Genomic DNA, 19,279 nt, shown 5'->3' on the forward strand with positions numbered 1-19,279 from the left:
TACTTTTTTTTTTGGAATAATGAAATTCATACTGATGAGATGATGAGATACAGCGCCACACTGATGGCAGTTATGCAGATCACTTTTCAGAGAATAGAATGATTTTATTTTCTCAACATGCTGATTATTTTCTGTTTGACTTTTATGGTTGAAGGTCATTTTTATTTGCTCTAGTTACAGAGTTACATGCCAGCTGTCTGATAAAGTGGTTGATATCAGGTAACGACAACTTAATGCTTGTTTATTCACTTGTGCAACGACATGGATGTGAAACGAAACCATACTTTGCGCATAGAACCAGAGGCATGCGATGATGCCCGATGAACTAAAAAACAATCTAAAGTGGGAGCAAAGTGTTGATGTTTTTCAGCTGATGTATTAGTGCCACCCACTGGTTAATCCCAGCTAACAGCACTCCTCTGTAGTCAAAGAGCACAGTGGGAGCCACAGCTGTGATTCCTATGATTATTCATAAACCCTCTGCAAATACAAATGGATTTATAATCAGCTTTAAATCACTCGTTACATCTGTGCCCCGGGATGCGTTTCATGAAGTGAGAAACCGCGGAGCCGACCCCTGAATAAGTGATGTCATTATGTTTCTCTGCTCCAGTAGTGTAGAAGAGGTGTGTGGCTGACAAAACAATCTCATCTCAAAGTCTGTTTAGTCTCTGTTTGAGATTTACATAATCTTGTTCTGAAAGTTATTGCAACCAGCTGAGGTTCAAACTCTGATTTGTGTTAGAAATTCCCAGAATATGAACTAAATCAGCAGTTCATATATCATCTATAAACAGGTGCTTACTCGAGTCCCATGACTTGGACTCGAGTCAGACTCCTGTCTCAGATTTGATGACTTTAGACTTGACAAAATCAAACAAGACTTGCAGCTTGACCCAATGTTCAACACTAATGACTTGTGACTTTACTTGATTTAAGCCTTCTAACTTGACAATACTTAATACCCTTAAAAAAGCTTTTTTGAAAAAAAAAATACAGTTTTCATGATTTTTGTAAATTCAATATTTTATTACAACACGTTCTCATTCAAAATCTTCACATGTTGCCGCTTTGAAGTGGACTTTAACGTCTACATTTTCTGGGATGGTGCTACTGTGAATGAATCAGCTCCTTATATGACGTCATTACCAGCAGCGTCTCAACCTGACGCCGTCCTTCTGCATTTCATGCAGACGTTGCGGCTGCCTGTTCAGTTGCGGCTGAACAGTTCTGTCCAGCCTTGCTCTTACCTGGTACCATCCAACGATTTTATGCACACATCAAAGCTGGCACCGTCAAAGCGGCCGTATTTTCTGAGTTTGGAATGAGAATGAGCAAATTATTACACTGTTATTAAAATGGCATTTTGGTGATGAGTGCATTTATGACTTGTTTAGAAACTGAAACGCATAGTTGAGTACTCAGGACCTGAGTGCAAAGACTTGAGACTTACTTTTGTCACCCCATACACCTCCATCTATAGAGCAGATTTTTTTCCCTCCAATTTTACAGAGACTGCATATTTCTACAGTGAACAAGAATAAAATCATCGGCATTCCCCTTTACATGCTTGAAGGTGTTTCTCAGTTGCATGCAAAAGACAATTATTGAAAAAATAATAAGAAGAATAGAGTAATTCATGTATTACCCCCTCTTTACAATCCAAAGCCAAGGCAGTGTATTGTGTCTGCGGGGCAAATACTGTTCGAGCTGGATAAGAAGCCTTCAGTACAAAGCCTATTTCATAATGAGCTCCAACATTGTCGTGGTTTTCCTTCAACAAGAATACCACTGCATTTTTATCTCTGTTTACAAACAGTGCAATAACAGTGGTGTGAAAGTCCAAATCAAACATGGTGTATTGTTGTGCTTGTTTGGACACAGGTCGGATGAGGAGGAGGGGGGCAGGTTGGGTTTTACAATGGAAAGTTCACTTATTTAAAAACACAAAGCTGAGAGGAGCCTTTACTGTACAGGAAAGAGGGGGAGTCAGGGAGGGGAGGAAACTGCTTAAAAACAAGGTGACGCCTAAGTGACTCACTGACTGGACCTGACAGGCAGGGAGAGCGCAGCAGAGACAAAAGTCCTAAAACTTTAGCCAGTTTGATTTTGTTTTGCAGTAACAGCTGTAGATCTGTCGTGGATCTGCGAGAATAATCTAACTAGATTATTCCCGCGATGCAATGCTTTGAAGACATTGTTTTATTTTGGGCCATAAATCTACTTGCAGAGTGAACAGTGCTGCACCTTAACCTCAGAGAGTGAAGTGGCTGGACTGCATCGTTTGTCTCAGTTTTGGAGAGGTAGGTGAATACCACTCTGGGGGCTTTTGATGTGAATGACTTCAAGGTAAACAGCAAAGGGAATTCTGGAGACATATTTAATGCATGCAGGTTGTGTTCCTGCACAGCTATCTCGGCTTCTTCTCACTGTGTTTTGTTGTAGCAGCTGTGCTTGGGGGGGTTCATTTTAGTTTTGGCAGTAGACTCATCCCTATTTCGTTCCAACTTCTGATTCAGTCTGTAGTGCCAATGCTGTTGTTGTTTGGATAGTTCGCAAATAAATTAAGAAGCAAAAACAGAATACCCTAAACATTTGAATTACAGTTTTCTAATAGAGGGACACGCTGCTTTAATTGTTTTTTGCTCTCATTTTAATTTCACATTTTCTCTGGAGGTAGTGTTATTATTCTTGCTGTAGTGGCACCCCTGCTGAACAAGTACAGAGGAAATGTGTGTGTTGTTGCTGAGGTCATGGACAAATTCCTCTCTCTGTTCTCTGTCTACATCAGCAGGTGTTATGGATCTACAGTATTTCCTGAGCTGGAGAGTTGCCCTGCTGCTTCTCTTGGGTAAGCCTTTTTTGTTGTTGTAACCACCATCCTAATGATTTCTGTTAAAAAAAAAAAGCAAGACCTGCTTCAGGAAGAAAACAAAATATATGCAGTCGTGCACCCTGGCACAAATGCAAAAGAACTCTTGTAATCTGCCTTTTGTGTTAATGCCCACACTGGCATTATTTACATCTCCTCCATCCTTTGCCTATCAAGTGAAGACGCTTGATTAATACTCCTCATGGTGCATGCACAGAGGCGTACCAGGTCCGCTGCTGATTTGACACAGATTTTAAGATAGTGATTTGGTTTGATGGATATCACATTAGGCATGGATGTGATGCGCCATAAATCATCTCTTGACATTGTTTGACAGAGAGCAGCCATACATATTCATAAAGTGCTTGCTGTGGATGGAGATGAAGCGTTATGCTATATTGTTTGTGTTATTAGCTTCCTGTTTGGCCAAAACAATGCAAACCCTCTCAAAGCCAAAAAGGTCAAAACTGACGGATCATTCTGAAATACAAACTGTAAACTGAGGCACCGCTGTGATGCAATAACAAATGGTCCGATCTCTGTCCTCAGTGCCGTGTGGGCTCCACTGTATGACAGTGCACATCCTCAATAAGGAGCCTGTGCATGTAATCCCAGCATCCAGTGTGACTCTGAGAGCTCGGATCGAGCATGGGCCCTTGGAGGAGGTCTCCATGGTGACCTGGGAGCGGGAGCCTGAAACTGGAAGCAGCCACGAGGGAGTGACGCTGGCCACGTGCCCCGGCAGAAGCTTCAAGTGTGCTCCTACGAGGCCAAATGTTGGTGTGAACTTGGATCAGCAGGAGACGACACTTCAAATAAATAAATTCAGCGAAGCGGACAGGGGGGTGTACTCTGTGACTGTGACGGATCACAAAGGGGCCAAGACCCGAGCACAATGCATCGTCAGGAAATATGGTACAGTATGATGCACAGCATGTAAGCTAATTAATTGTGAAATGTTACGTTACCATTACAGATATTGCTGAAACAATTAGTTAATTCATTGATTTCTATCATTTTGAGAAGCATACAAAAAGAAGTTTACTTTTCAGGGTGATGCTATGAAAGCAGAAATATTTCAAATGCTCATCAGCTTACTATGTCCCGGCCTTTCTAGTGTTAACTTCAACAATTACCACCAGTGTAATGAATTTGTTTAATTTCACGCCAGCAGACATTGTTTCTCTCTGATTGTGGATGTCTCATTTAACAATGAAACACTTGAAATTAAATTTGCCTATAGGCTTTGCTTGCCGGGTCTTCCTTTTGTTTCTGTTTTTCTCTACAATTCTGGTTTTATCGTAGCTTTCTAGTTTTCTGTCAAAGCTTCTCAGCATTTACTCTCATCTGTCTGCTCTAACAGTATCAATTCATCAGCTCCACTCTCCTCTACATCTGCTCTCTCAGCTTCCAGGGCTTTCCATCATCCCATTCTCCGACATTATACCTCACTCTCTGGCCTCATTATTGTCTCTGAAACTGAGCCAGTTTCTCCTGACAGCATTAAACGTCTCTCATGATTCTTTGTCTTAGACCGTCTTGGATAGTCATGTGCCATCATTCTTATTTTATAACAGAGATGCCTGCGGCTCCTTTTTCTATCTGTCTCTGAGTTTTTACCTCTGTCCTCATCACCTCTTTTCATTCTTATCCTCACCTTTCCCATCTGTCTTTGCAGAGGCAGTGCACCACGTCTCAGTGAGCATCAATGTGTCTCACTCCTCGCTGGTTTGTGGTGAGGCTTGGGGCACAGATCCCCACTTCAGCTGGCTCCACGAGAGAGTCGCCATCACCCAGACTGTGGGTACCGTCTCCAAAGACGGAACAACACTGTTTGTGACCAGGAGTCCTATCTGTGGCCACTTCACCTGCATGGTCAGCAACGAGCTTGGCTACAGCTCTGCCACCTACACTGCAAGTATGAGTTGACCCCATATTGCTTTCCTGTTCTTCTGTATGAAAAGAATAATAGTCTTGCAAATGTATGGCCAGCAAGATAGATTTGTTTACCTTACTCATAGCTCACTGATCAATATTTTTTTATTAAAAAAAGATTAAATGTAGTAAGAAAGGGCTCACTTGTAGTATTTCCCCCTTTTTCAGCTTTACTGTTTTGTTTTCATTGTCACGGCTTCATTTCCAGTTTTCAGCTGAAAAAGCTCTGACAAGAGCTCACTGTACACCTGACCACCACCAATGGGCAGTCATCCAAGGTTAGCAGCTAGCTGATGAACATAGTGGAGCATTTAGCAGCTGAAAAGCCACATATATCACTCAAGAGTTGGTGAAGACCACAGCAATGATAAAATGCAAGTACATATTGGACTAATATTTTGCCAGGTGGTCAAAAGCGTGATCTAAATGAATGATAATGTGACATGATAAAGTGATGATAAAGTGACATCTAATAGAATTCATGCAAATCGTGCTTTATATTCATGTAACTAACCAACCATATATGAAGTAGTAAATTTTAATTACATCAGTAATATAAAGGGACGGCTATCAGCACTTGAGCACTTTGATATGGGCCAAATAACCCAGTGCCAAGTGGTATCAAAACGTTTCCAGTCAAACAAGACCTGCATTTAATGATTTTTACGCCAAAGGTCTGATCACGGACCGTTTCAGCTCCCTGCTGGATCAGCAAACTTTCTGTTGCTGCTTTCTCCAGTGCCACTCTCCTCCAAATAAAATATTATTTTCAATATCATTTTCAGGGTACAGATATTGCAGTTTTTATTAAATAATACCCAGCCCTAGTTATATAATAAACATAATAGAACAACTACTTTGTAAAGTAGACAGGCATGCCTTTTTATACTTTCCATTTTGATAGAGTAAGTTAACTTTCCTGATAATACATCTGTACTTTGGCTTGTAATGTATTTTAAATCACTGTATTTCCACTTTTACTCACAAAAAGTATCTGAATTCTTATTTTACCAATAGAGATTATGAGATCATGATAATCCTCATCCGTCTAAACTAACTGATTGGATGAAAGGTGGCTGTGGTATCTTGTTTAAAGTCAAGAGACTGAGTTGTGTCGTGGAGATTCAGAAATCTGACTGCTTTATACCGTGCCTTGTGTTGATCTCGAGCCGTGTCCCGATGTGCACTTTGCTCTCTGTATTGTATCACAGGTGGTATTTCAGTGATAAAGGATTTTCCAAAGTGCGATCAATAAATCACTATCACTACTAACACTGCTACCACTGTTGCTAAACAGGCGAGACAAATGCAGTTCTACAAATCTGCCAAGAGGCGTGATGTTCCAGAGACAGTCGGGGTATTTTTAGGACACCTCCTGTTAGCTCCTGCTGTTGCAGGCAGTTTAGTGACTGTACAGACTTGTTGCAGGGGACCTTCTCGGCCTTTTAGTGCAGCCATGTCAGATGATGTTGTTATTTCCCCCCTCATCGGGTGTGTTTTTCTTGGTTGACAGCACCTTGTGAGACAGAGGGCAGAGGGACAACAGCAGCTGTAGTGTGTGCCGCCGTCCTGCTGCTGCTGTGTGGAGGAGCGCTGGCATTTCTGCTGTGGAGGTACAGTAAAGCACGCAGACACTGGTAGGCATAAATCTCATTTCGGGCTATGCTCTGATAATAAAACCATACACTGATAGAAAATAAGACACTGGAAGGAGCTGCTTTAAAGGATATAAAAAACTAAGGGTATAAGACAAAAACAGTAAAATGCTACACAGCTTGCATCCAAAGCGATACACATATGGCCTGACAGGCCAGACTGTGTCTGCTGACAAAACCATTGTCATGTTTACTCAAGCCGGTGTTTGTCACTGCTGTTTGATCTAAATTTGACACTTATATTCTCTTTCAGGCGACGCAGTCACAGTTACAGAGGAGAGAGACTGCACGAACATTTAGATGACACCATCTGAAACAAGCTCTAAGGCCCACTTGTGTTACTCAGAGAGAAGAACAGGAAATAGACTGGACGTGTGAGGCTGAAACTTCCTGCCCTGTGAGCAGTATGACCTTACTTACACTGCACTGGAACAATGTGATGAGTGAACTGCTTTCTGGGAAATAAAAAAAAAAATGTCTAAAAATGGATATTTAGCTTGAAGTGCCAGCAATGTCTTTACACTGCCTCCTGCTGGGCTGCAGCTGGCACTGCACATTTAATAACCATTTTTGTAAGCTTGTATCAGCTGTGCTTTGTATTAAAATGTTACTTCAAATGTTGCCTTCATAATAAAATCCCCTCAAAGAATGTGAAAAAACTCTGCAGTTATTTGAATGATTTTTTAAAAAGGTTTTAAAAGACAGTTTTACGTCCAAGTATCATTGGATAATCTGTAATTCATTTGATATTTAAAAACAAAATACATCAAAATATCATGGTTTACTGTTTTAGTTTGAAAAGTTTTCTGACAGGGCTTAATTTTTTTCTTTAAAGCTATACTGGTTTATTGTCCATTACAGTTCATAAGCACACTAGGCGGTGAAAGTGAAAGTTGAAGCCAACTTTCAGTCCTGTGTCTCTTGGATGCCTGCTACATATGGTCCAGCGCCTTGTTGCTACCTTTTCATAAAGCTCCAATATCACCTGAGTTCTGTGGGGTTACACGCCCACAAACATCCGAACACAGAAAATAAGAAAAAAAAAAAGTAGCAGCTCTGTAAGGAGGCAGGCTGGGGTAGTGGGAAGACACAGGACCTTCCTCTGGATGTTTGGTACTGTGTACTGTGTAAACTTTGACAAGACTCTGAGTCATTTTAACTTATGTCCTCACCATGTTTCTTTTCCTAAACCTAACCTCCACAACTTTACATTTATTACATAACTTAGCATAAAGGACATAACGTCATCTATAGGTTATCATACAAACATCGGCATTTTCATCACATAAACTGTTCCATTTGGATACATCCGCAGGTCATAAGTGATGATTAGGGAGGGATTCTGTATAAAGTTGTTAGGAAAATCCTGCATAATGGACTGTAGCTTTAAGGAAGACACTTGTTTTCTCTATTATTCTTTTGCTCATCCAATGTTAAATGTTCGATTGGTCTGATGCCCTCAAACTTATTTCAATAAAGGCTGAAGATAGTTGGCGATTAAGAAACTGTGACAACAGTATTGCATAACAAAATTAATGATAGGGGTTACAAATCTGAAAAAGATTAGATAGAGACTATCACATTGTCCCTCTTTCCAGGATAAAACAAATATCACCAGTGAAAGACGCATAGTATGGTGCAATGCAACAGTACTTTCATTTAATCTATGCATGTAATGGAAATAAATCTCAGATCAGCTGTATTGATCTGGAGTCACAAATCAGTCACATGGATCAGTTGCTCCCCTGATTAGGCTCAAAATGTGACTTGATATGTCCCTGCACCACTACAGATACAGCTTCAGAGATTTATCTTGTGGGATCCTGTTAATTTCTGTTTTGTTCAAGTGTCCTTACTGTTCATCCAGGAACTGCACATTGTGTGTGAAAGATAACACTCTGAATACACAGCCATCTCTGGCAGTGTTAACTTTCACAGTACACCCATCACGCAGCATAAGAAATGAACCGCCTAACCCTCAGCATTGTTATGGCTTTGCTGCGTGGATCTACACTGGACCACATGGAGGAAACGGGACCACAGGAGCCAGAGGTGAAATGCAGGACACGTTGTATTGGGTGTGGGAGGAAAAAGCTATTGAACATCTGCCATGAAAGTTTAGGTGTGCCTCGGAGAGTTTTAGCCAAAGATCGTTTCTGCCTTCTGTGACAGTAATTTGAAATACATCAAAAGAAAGACGTTCCATTTGCGGCTACAAAAGTCTTCAATACTGCCAGACCTTAAACTAAGAATAGTAGATACAGCTTATAGCTCCCTGAGGCTATATCCCAAGGTGGAAAAGACAATGATGAAATATTATGAAAATGGAATAAAAAATGTAAAATGATGGGTGCTGAATACAGATCATTCACCACAGAAGACTGCTTAAGTTTATATGCACCTTCTAATGCACCTAAATGCCAGATTCATGGGAGTGTGTAAAGGTGCAAATGTGGACAATACATAAAACGTAGTGTGTGCAGAATATCCCCTCTGACTGTATAAGCATTAAAGAAATGGCTCCCCCACCCAGATTTGTACCCTCGTCACAAGCCCATTAGCACAGTCCCTATTGTATTGTTAGTCTACCCCTGTGACCCCTTGCACTCACGTGCCTCCTATCAGACTAGATGGAGATGTACAAGAGGCTCATCCATCATGTGGAGCTGCCTGCACACTGCAGAGCCTCCTCTGAAGCTCGACTCTATTGCTGTCCAAAAACTACTAAACAAGCATAGCAGAGTCACATTGTTGTAGTGGGTGGCAGGCTCCTGCATTATGATGAACACGACCACTTTAGTTTATTTTGAGTCAGTCCATCCTGCTGCTGCACAACAGAGCATCAAGTCTGTGTGCGAGTAATGTTTGCTAATAACCAATGCTCTTTCAGGATATGAACATTTTCCTTGTTATAAATCATGAAAAGTACATAATCATGACCCATTTAGGACTTTTTCTCTTCGGTAAAAACAAGCTGGCTTGGGTCTGAGCAGTGGTGGACTCAGGATATCAGAGGAGCAGGGGAAAAAGTAACAAAAAGGCAATAATGTGCATGTTTTCTTGTATGTAGTGTCTTTTGTCAACTGCAAGAGCAACCAAGAGGGCAGTTTTATCATATCTTTATGTACAACTGCAATTCTAAAAAATGTTTAGTCTCTGTTAAGTGTGAATAAAAATGAGCTCAAAGATTTGCATTTGAAATATGTTTAATTGAATACAGTACAAAGACAAGATACTTAGTAATCTGTGTTTTCTCTATATTCACTGAATTTGATCCCTGGAACATGTTTAAAAAAAGTTGGGACAGCGTCATGTTTACCACAGTGTTACATCAGCTTTCCTTGTAATGGCACTTAGTACATGTTTGGGGACTGTAGATACTAATTGTTTACATTTGGGAAATTAAATTCTCTTCATAACAAACCACACATTCAACGGGAGACAGGTCTGGGCTGCTGGCAGGTCAGTCTAATACCTGCAATCTTTCATTATAAAGGCATATACGTTGTAACGTGCAGAACATGGTTTGGCATTGTCTGTCTGGAATAAGCAGGGACGTCCCTGAAAAGGACTTCATCAGGATGTCAGCATATGTTGCTCTAAAACCTGTATGTACCGTTCAGCATTCATGTGCTATTGGCACTAACACACCCCCGCACTATTACAGATGCTGGCTTTCTTCGTTCTTTCCCTCTTTACCTCGGAGGACACGACATCCATGATTTCCAAAACTAATTTGAATTGTGAACTCGTCAAACCAAAGCACACTTTTCGACTTTGTGTCAGCCTGTTTCAGATGAGTTGGTGTTTCTGGATGTTTTGATAGATGACTTTCACTTTGCATGTCTTAGCTTGCATTTGTATATGCAGTGATAAATTGTGTTTACCGACAATGTTTTCAAAAGTGCTTTCGAGCCCAGGTAATAATATCCTCAAAACAATCATGTTGATTTTAAATGCAGCACTGCCTGTAGGATCAAAGGTAGCGGGCATTCAATGTTGGTTTTCAGCCTTCTCCCTCAGGAGCAAAGATTTGTACTTATTTTTTGGTAACAGAGATGTAATGATGAGATATACTGTCTTCAGTGAGAAAAGATTTATGCTTGTATTAATTTTACATAATATCTCAATTTAAAATGATCTGTATATAATCAAATTTATTATAGATACATTTACAGACTCTGAGGACTGACAAGTGTACAATAAGTGAAGAATAGCTGGGAGGGACTAACCGTTCGAATGGTCTGCAATAATTCACACAGTCCATAAAATAGAAAACACTGTCTGCTGATCCCTGACAGCTCAATAATATCTTATCACCATCTCTGCTTTCAGTCGCACATGCACGCACACGCACACACACACAATAGCTGATTCATAGATTCAAATTCTTGTTTGTGGGGTGCATTGTTCTCCAGAGCCGTAAAGAGCAGAGCACTGATTCATGACACATCCATGAGAAACATCAGCGTCCAGCCTTCCCTCTGCTGACCCTCGATCATTCAATGTCTCTGTGCATTCCAGCGTGTTACTCTTATCACCGCTGCGTTTCCTTGCCAGAACTATACGTATTCATGTAGATAGAGATAGAAGTGAAGGGCTGACAAAAGGAGAATGGGTGGCGTGGTGTGATTAGAGAAAAACGTGATGGCTATTTCTATTCAGAGTTTCATAATCTAAGCATGTTGTTATGAGCCACTCCGCTCTTCAAGCAATAGTTCAACATTCTTTGCAAAATTTTATTTGATTTTATTCATTGTTACATTGATAGCTACCACTCTCATTTCTGTACAGTAAATATAAAGCTACAGTGAGCTAGCTTAACTTAAGTACAATTAAATACACAACATGTATATCTTTATGATAAGGTTTTTGTAGCAAACAAAAAAAAATGACGTATGTAGTGCCTCTGAGAAATGCTCTGGGCTTTTAACCAACTCCAGTGGCACCCCTTCTACAACATTTTTGGATTTTCCAGCCAATGTTCCTTTAGTTAATATCATGCCAAAAGTATTCACTGCACAGAGCTACGACAGACTCATAATTTGAACAGGGAAAAAAGAGGTTCAGCCTAATTTTAATAAATTCAAACAACGTTCAGTTTTGAAGGTCATCAGTTATTGAATATCAAACCTGGCATCCTGTCAATCAAATTAAATAAAAGAATAGAGGGAGAGATGTAAAATGTGGCCCAACTTTTTTTTTAGATGGAAACCACCCAAACACAAAAAAGTGGTTAAATAAAAATAATAGTAATAACATTATATATATATATATATATGTGTGTGTGTGTGTGTGTGTGTGTGTGTGTGTGTGTGTGTGTGTGTATACACATATATAAATACATACATACATACATACGCACACACACACACACACACACACACACACACACACACACACACACACATACATATATAACCTTTAAAAACAGTTGTGCCGGACAAATTTTTAAAAAACGCTCAATTTTAAAAAAAAAAAAAAAAAAAAAAAAAAAAGGGAGGGGGGCATAAATCTGCACAGACAGCTGTTGGCTGCAGCCATATATTTATTGGACAGACATGAGAGCGGTATAGATCTTTCCATCCAGCGCTCAGCAAGACAGCAAGCAAGCATTTTCCACAAAACTACTCCATAGGTGATTGTCATTTTGGCTCAAATTTTTAAAAAGTTCATGAAGTTTCAAGTGCATCACGACAGATCCGGGTTACTTTATGACTTTTTTAGGAAAATTTAAAAAAGCCAAATATTCCCTCAGCAGATAGTCAATCACAAACTATGCTTACATAACACAAAGACTGTGGTATCATTAATTCAGTATTTGTGCTGATGGTGTCCAGCAGGCGCCAAGTCCTGTGCTGGGATGGTATTCTGGGTGTCTTCTGCAGGTTGACATCTGTGATGATTCCCTGTGCTACAGAGTCATTTTTCATCTTTGGGACAGAGCAGATAGAGGCGTGCGGCCCATGAGTCACGTTGTTTTCTCCTGTATATCATCGCACACCCTCCTGACAGAAGCAACGATGGAGGTTAGAGGTAAAATAAAAACGTCACAGGCACAAGATACAGCACTGAAATAAAGACGTCAACATCCTGTGATGTTTAGGAAACGTGACATCAAGCCTACTCTTGTCCATAAACATCCTTCTGTCCTTCTGAGACCTTTTCATTCAGACCTCAGCGTGACTTTTCTCTGGATTCTCTTCCCAAAACACAGGCACACCCATTACATCCTACTGTACATGTTATTGATGAGCCCTGACAGAGGACGCAGCACCTCATGCTTTTCTTATCAAGCCACACTTTGTCCTGGTGCAGTGCTCCCACACCTGGTGAGAGCTGAAACTGCAGAGCATACTTTCAATCCAGGGTGAATTAGAATTTAAGAAATATGACAAAATGGTCAAAATTTCATACTGGTTTTAAAATGAGCTCTGTTAAGTCTAGGAGAAATAGGCTCAACAAAGAAGGGATCTTATTTTGAATTGTCCTTTCCTCTGAGAGTCAGTGAAAGGTTTAGGTCCAAGATACATGTCAGATCTTCTGATCCAGTATGAACCCAGCAGACCTCACAGGTCAGCTGGTTCACAATAACTGGTTGCTCCCAGAGTATAACATAACATGGGGAGGCTGCTTTTAGCTTTTATGCAGCTCAAATGTGGAACAAATTGCCAGCAGAGCCAAGATTTGAGACAATACTGAGCACTTTCAAATCTAAGGCCATTTTATAGTTGTTTTTAATTCATTCGCATTATTTTTTTTTTTCATTCTGTGTGCTTTTGCATTTGCCTTTGTTTTTCTTCTGTGCTCTGCTTGCTTTTATTTTTTTTATCATGTGTTTATTGTGCTTTTACCTGTGTAATCTGTAAGCACTTTGGGTATGAAATGTGCAATATAATTAAATTTGCCTTTTAATTAAAAGGTCTGAAAATGTGATGTGCTCTTTTGTGACTGGTTCATCTTGTAGTAAAGTAAATGCAAATTGTTCTCAGGTGTTTCATTCTTGTAAAACAGATTTTAATCTCAATGAGACTTCCTTGTGTAATCATCAAACTGTGTTCACCAGGTCCTCTCAGAGCCATCCTCATGATGAGGCCTCTTCGCTGAGTTTTAAAGCAAGTTTTGTTTTGATTGTGAATCCACAACCTGTCACTCAAATGTGGCTTGTTGCAGTGTGATTGTGAATATAAATGCACAGAGGACCTTTGTTAAACTGCAGTTAAACTGGTCAGTGACAGATCAACAGTCCCCATACGTTTCTGATTTTCCACAAAACACCATAACAGATGTTTTGCAACAATCATTTTTAAGGACCTTTCTGGCAAAAGATACTCTAAGTATGTCTTCTTTTTCATACATCCTTGATGTTTTTTTAAGAGAGAAAAGGCAAAGCCTACAACAAAACAAAATTGCAGCAGTTCTATCACACACACAGTCTTGCACTGCAGTGCTTCCCTTTATAACCTCCAGGTCAAGCTGTTTCAGATGCAGCTAATCATCGTTACCTAATCATAGACACCTGCAGAGATGTCAGCTGGAAGCACACGAGGAACAGAAAAGAAGAAGAGAGAGCACAAAAATGAACACCAAACAAAACTAAAAAACTACTAAACTATAAAAAACTTTAAAGAGAATAAAGATAAAACAATAAACTGAAAAATATGTAGCTGTCTGTGTCATTCACCTAATCAGCGGCGTGAGACACCTGTGCTGTTCAGTCAGCTTTGTTTGTTAACTCATTTATAAAAATGGTGATTCAGAGGTGTATTAAAGCTGACACATATTTGCAGTTGGTATTTATTTTAATTAGAACCATTTGTGTAGCTGCTTTGGTAATTATGATAAAGTGCTGCTGCCTGAATTGCTGTTGCATCAATATTTGACTTTGCAAAATGCGGCGAGTGAGAATAGACATGACAGATCCTCCGCACGCTGACCGAAAGACTTTAAAGAGATCTGAATTCAACAAACCTCTGCCTCAGAAATTATGAAATTAATATCTCTGACAGTCTGAAAAATAACATCAATATCTGTCCCAAAACAGCAGCAGGGTTGGCTGTGATTTTTATTTTTCTAATCTTTTAATCAGAGTGGTTGATGAAATCAAGCCTGACTTATATTTTATGCTGTTCTACAAGGCAAAACTAATAGTTTGTGACATCTCCACTGATTTGTAAAATCACTAATATCTAACAGCAATACCAGATTTTGTTAAACCCAAAATTCAATAATTTTATGTTAACAATGACAGAAAATGTGCGCCAGATTATCCACAGATGTCTCTTACTCTTCCCAAAAAGTACCTGGTTATTTCAACCAATTAACAAATACAAACAGCAGTTTTATGTAAAAAATAAAATAAGTAAAATGTTTTTCTGAAGCTGAATTCTTTTCATTTGACTGTTTTGAAGGCCAATCTCAAAGTGTTATTTTTACAGCTCACTCTGTAACCCTTATTCTCATTGCCTCTCTTTTAACTTAACCAGTGAACCAGGAGATTGTTTTGGTTTTGCTTGTTTGTCAGCAGGATGATGGAATAACTGCTGGCTCAATTTTCATGAAACTTGGAGGAAGTTTCTGTCAACATTGATAAATAAGGCATTTGGCCGTGCTGAAGGTCTGTGCACTCTAAGTGCCCTTCTAGTTTTGCCTGTGCACCATGAGCTACACCCAGGAGTTCCACATGGATCTGTGCTCGGACCTGTGCTCTTTGTTGTTTCTCAAGTATTTGCCAAGTGTGTTAAATCTGATGCATATTTTTTTTTGCAGATAAGATAAAAATATTTAGAATAAGTACTAAGGACACTGGCATAACCCACCTTCAAGAAGATCCCCGCAGCATGAGTGATTTGTGTGATTGGTGGTTACTGAAATTAAACCCAGAAAAATGTCAACATTTACACACTGGAAAAATCAAATGACATTAGAGTTAATTAAACAATTGAAGATCTGGTGGTACAGCAAGTGGAAGAGGAAAAGGATATAGGTGTAGTTGTTGACAGTTCACTTGAATTGCACATGCACATTTCAAAAAAAGAAAAAATTAAAAAGGCAAACTCTATGCTGACGATAATCAGAAGACGTTTTCAAAATGTATGCAAAGAAGTATTTTTAGATCTCATCTTAAATTTGCAAGTTCAGTCTGGTGTCCTTATAAATTAAGATATGTGGTAAAAAATGAGAAAATTCAGTGGAGAGCTATGAAACTAAGGTCTGGAAGAGATGTCATATAAGGAGAGGTTAAGAAAATTACATTTATCATCTCTGGTACACCGGAGACACAAGTGACAAACCAGCGCTTTGTTTTTGTTTTCTGTGAAACACTTGCAGCAAATTTGCAAGAAACTAGACACATTAAGCTACAGCTCAGCAAAATGAGAGTACAATAACCAACAGCAAACAAACATCACTGAGCAACAACACTTCCTGTCACTGAAACACGGAAAGATGGATGCTCTGTGTGAAACCAGATTCTCTGCAGGGTGGGACTCAACACTGATTATCTTCACTTCCTGACTGTCATAAACGGCTCAGTCTCCCTGAGCTAAGCTACGTCCAGCTGACAAAATGATGGTGTTCATTTCCCTACATCATTTAAATAAGGCAGAGCCACTGTTTACACAAACAGACATCCCTCTGTGGGCCTAAATGCAGCTGCCAAAGTTTCTTGCAGCAACATATATCACTGTATGAGGTACAATATCACAGTGACCAATCACATCACATGAAGCAGAAAAGTGACTGCCTCTGTCATTTCAAGCATTTTACACATTAGTCTAGTCAGTGATGTCAAACCAGGTTCTCAGCTCTGACTTTTGTCAAATAGTAAATAGTTGTGCACACAGCAAGTGTTTCATTAGAGGGCGTAAGGTTAGATTTGAGTTTAACTCTAACTCTGAATCCACCTTAAATTACCAAAAAAAATCAACTTTTTGAAATTTAATAAGAAATTGTCCAGTAGATGATGCAAATCCTCCACAACAGACTCACAAACTCCATACACAAAACACATACAACAAAAATATATAATACAATATAGTGCATATGAAAATTGCACAAATAGTCACAAATCAGCTTTAAAACAATACAAATCCTCTGTTGATCAGATTTTATGCAATCAATTTCTAAAAGAGTTCAAAAGAGTCCATCGAAAATCCATTTCAATTGAGTTAATCACTAATATAATTCTGGTACAAGAGTGAATATGGATTTAGCAGTAAGTCCCAATTCCAAACTTTAATAAAAGTATACAAAATGCAATTTAGTCATTTTTACAGGGCACTGTTTAAGCACTTGACACAAAACCGTGCGGAAAAATAACAGAAAACGTGCCAACAGACACTAACCAAACTGGGATTTCTGGATTAAGATTCACAATATATTATTTTCTAGTCATTTGTTTTGTTTTGTTCCACTGAATTTGATTTTCAAGTCAGCGTGGTACTCAGTCTATTCCTCCAACTTGATGGGAAACCTACAGTGAAATTTAGAAAAGGAACTATTTTATATTTTTTCTTTATGTTAAATATTGCAGTGCTACAAATTCTTAAACCTATGACACTGACATTTATTGATAAAACCTGTGGAGATATGAAACTGATTTAATTAGGTTTCAATCATTTAAACATCATTCCAAATTCCATTCAAAGCATCTTTGCACATTTTTAAAAGTCCCACATGCAAGAATGTAGGTTTTGTGTCATCACTGGGGGTGTGTGTGAAGCTTTGTTAGGAATTACAGAAAAATGTATATATAAAAATGTGTGTGTGGGCAGGGGTGGGCAGAGTGAGAGGACAGGGAGAGGTCTAATCAGGCAAAACAAAATCACCTGTGTAAGTTCACCACAGCTGTGCAGAGAGGCTTGATGAGGCCTCACTTTCTGCTGCCACACATATCACACCTGTAATCACTTGAGCTCGCTAGTGGAAATCACTCTGCAGACCAGATTGTGTCCCTTTGGTTGTTCATGTGTGTGTTTGTGTGTGTGTGGTGAAGCCTCCTCTAAAATTACATGTGTCTAATCAGTATTCCTTCATGACAGAAGACATTACACTCTCTTTGGACTGTAACGAATACAATTAATAAAGTAACTGTTTTATTCACGAGAATGAGTCGAACAGACAAACAGTATACGGCCTCTGGCCACGGCTGTAGCCGGCGTGGAGGTATAAAAACTGCTTGATGGATTGCCGTTGAATTATGTGCTGACATTCATGGTCTGCAAATAAAAATCCGAATGAGTGACTTTTCCTCTAGCACCACCATGTGGTCAATGTGACTTTAATGGTGTCTGACCAAATACCTGCAAAACTAATGTGATTCCCATTAGAAATAAATTGTGTTTAGTGCTAAGTAGCAAATGTTAGGGTGCCGATACAGTAAACTAAGATGATGAACTTGTTAAACATAATCACAGTGACCAAAATCCATACAACATACTGATACTGATGAAGATTTATAGTAGTGTGTTTACACTAGAAAAGGGACAAAATAAATGACTCAGAGCAGACAGTAAACTAAATGAAGCTTAATGAGGGTCCAGTCAGGGAGACCGTCTTTACATTTAATCAGTTAACAAATCATTCTGCTACAATCTCCAGCTTCCACTTTATAAATTAACTGAATTAAAACAGCCAGACTTTGCCATAATCTCCCTGAGGCAATCATAACATTGTTGTTACATCACCCCGGCCCTCCACAACCTCCTCTGGCTCGTGGTTAAACACAGAAAAAAAAGATTGTTTTCACTACCTACAACCGCCTTCAAATCCCCAGCGCAGAAGCTGGGCTGACAGGGTGTTTTCAGTCCCACATTTGCAAAGCATATAGTCTGACCTTCATTCAAAAAGTTTGGACACCCCTGATGTCAAGCATCTTTGAGGACACTGAAAAGTGCAATGAAGTCTGATGTATTATTAGAAATAGTATAATACCCTTAAACTTGTAGCAGTCCTTCTGTATTTAGTATTTTTTGTCATTTTCCTTTTTTCAGTCGATTGTTACTGGATGTCACAGTTCCTCTGAGCTGATTGGAGGGTGATTCAGATCACCTGTTACGCCGGCTGTGGACTCCTAATTGGGAACTTAGAGCAGCCTGGTGCATTTTCCCTCTGGGCCGATTAGAGTGTGACAATTCCTTTTCTGACTGTTTAAAGAGAGGTGAAAAATCACGTAACTACGTCATTTTGACCCTTCCTCAATCAAATGCAGACCCGATGTTAGCAGAGCCAGACACTCTGGTCTCTGGGCCTTTTGAGACTTTAATGTTGTCCTGTTTGGTTTTAAAATGCAAAGAATAACTCTCAAAGAGTTGAGAATATTAAAGAACCCCTTAACACTCAGTCACCTGCATCTGGGCTGATTTTATGTAAGAGTCTGCTTGCCTCACCATCACCCAACACCTGCAGACTTTATAGTGATTTTGGTCACTGAGGCTCAATATGACACCTAACCCCATATAAACACATTTTTTATAATTCCATTGTGAAGGCTCTCCTGAGATATGTCATGAGGAAATATATATTTAAATATATTTTATTTTTGGTACACTGACTTAATACAGCATACTATGAAAACTAGTATGTAGTACTTATGTGCAGAATTACTATGTAGTATGGGTTTGGGATTCAGTATCTCGGTTTTGTAATTGTGATGTGCTTACATGTCTTCTGCTACTGAATACATTCCTAAATATTTGGTTAGAGACTGTTAGTGTGGTGCAAAAAGTTTTTGAGCATCGAGAGGGACGTTCAACTTGTAGAAGATGTTTGTGGTAATATTTTGTATTCTTTAAAAAATATTCTCACAACCCGAAAA

The 19,279-nt window shown here is 39.3% G+C and overlaps 1 protein-coding gene across 2 annotated transcripts; it reads left to right on the forward strand.

Annotated features, from left to right (window-relative positions):
• The first annotated feature begins 2,029 nt into the window (after positions 1-2,029).
• LOC121945631 (uncharacterized) lies at positions 2,030-7,121 on the forward strand. Of its 2 annotated transcripts, none has more exons than XM_042489915.2 (6): positions 2,030-2,303; positions 2,795-2,851; positions 3,422-3,787; positions 4,551-4,790; positions 6,321-6,420; positions 6,716-7,121. In XM_042489915.2, the coding sequence occupies exons 2-6, from the start codon at positions 2,800-2,802 to the stop codon at positions 6,774-6,776; spliced, it is 819 nt and encodes a 272-aa protein (XP_042345849.1). In that variant the 5' UTR covers positions 2,030-2,303; positions 2,795-2,799; the 3' UTR covers positions 6,777-7,121. The 2 variants fall into 2 exon arrangements, with proteins under 2 accessions (XP_042345849.1, XP_042345848.1); XM_042489914.2 differs by having other exon boundaries at positions 2,031-2,303; positions 2,792-2,851.
• The last annotated feature ends 12,158 nt before the right edge of the window (positions 7,122-19,279 follow it).

This window comes from Plectropomus leopardus, chromosome 11 (assembly GCF_026936395.1).
Source record: "Plectropomus leopardus strain MGB_pleo_1.0 chromosome 11, ASM2693639v1, whole genome shotgun sequence".
Taxonomy (NCBI): domain Eukaryota; kingdom Metazoa; phylum Chordata; class Actinopteri; order Perciformes; family Serranidae; genus Plectropomus; species Plectropomus leopardus.

Bases quoted from the DNA above. Each gene is read 5' to 3' on its own strand.
- LOC121945631 (XM_042489915.2), top strand. From the start codon at position 2,800: ATGGATCTACAGTATTTCCTGAGCTGGAGAGTTGCCCTGCTGCTTCTC. The intron at 4,791-6,320 runs GTATGAGTTGAC...CTTGGTTGACAG, and splicing joins CTCTGCCACCTACACTGCAA to CACCTTGTGAGACAGAGGGC. The intron at 6,421-6,715 runs GTACAGTAAAGC...ATTCTCTTTCAG, and splicing joins CTGGCATTTCTGCTGTGGAG to GCGACGCAGTCACAGTTACA.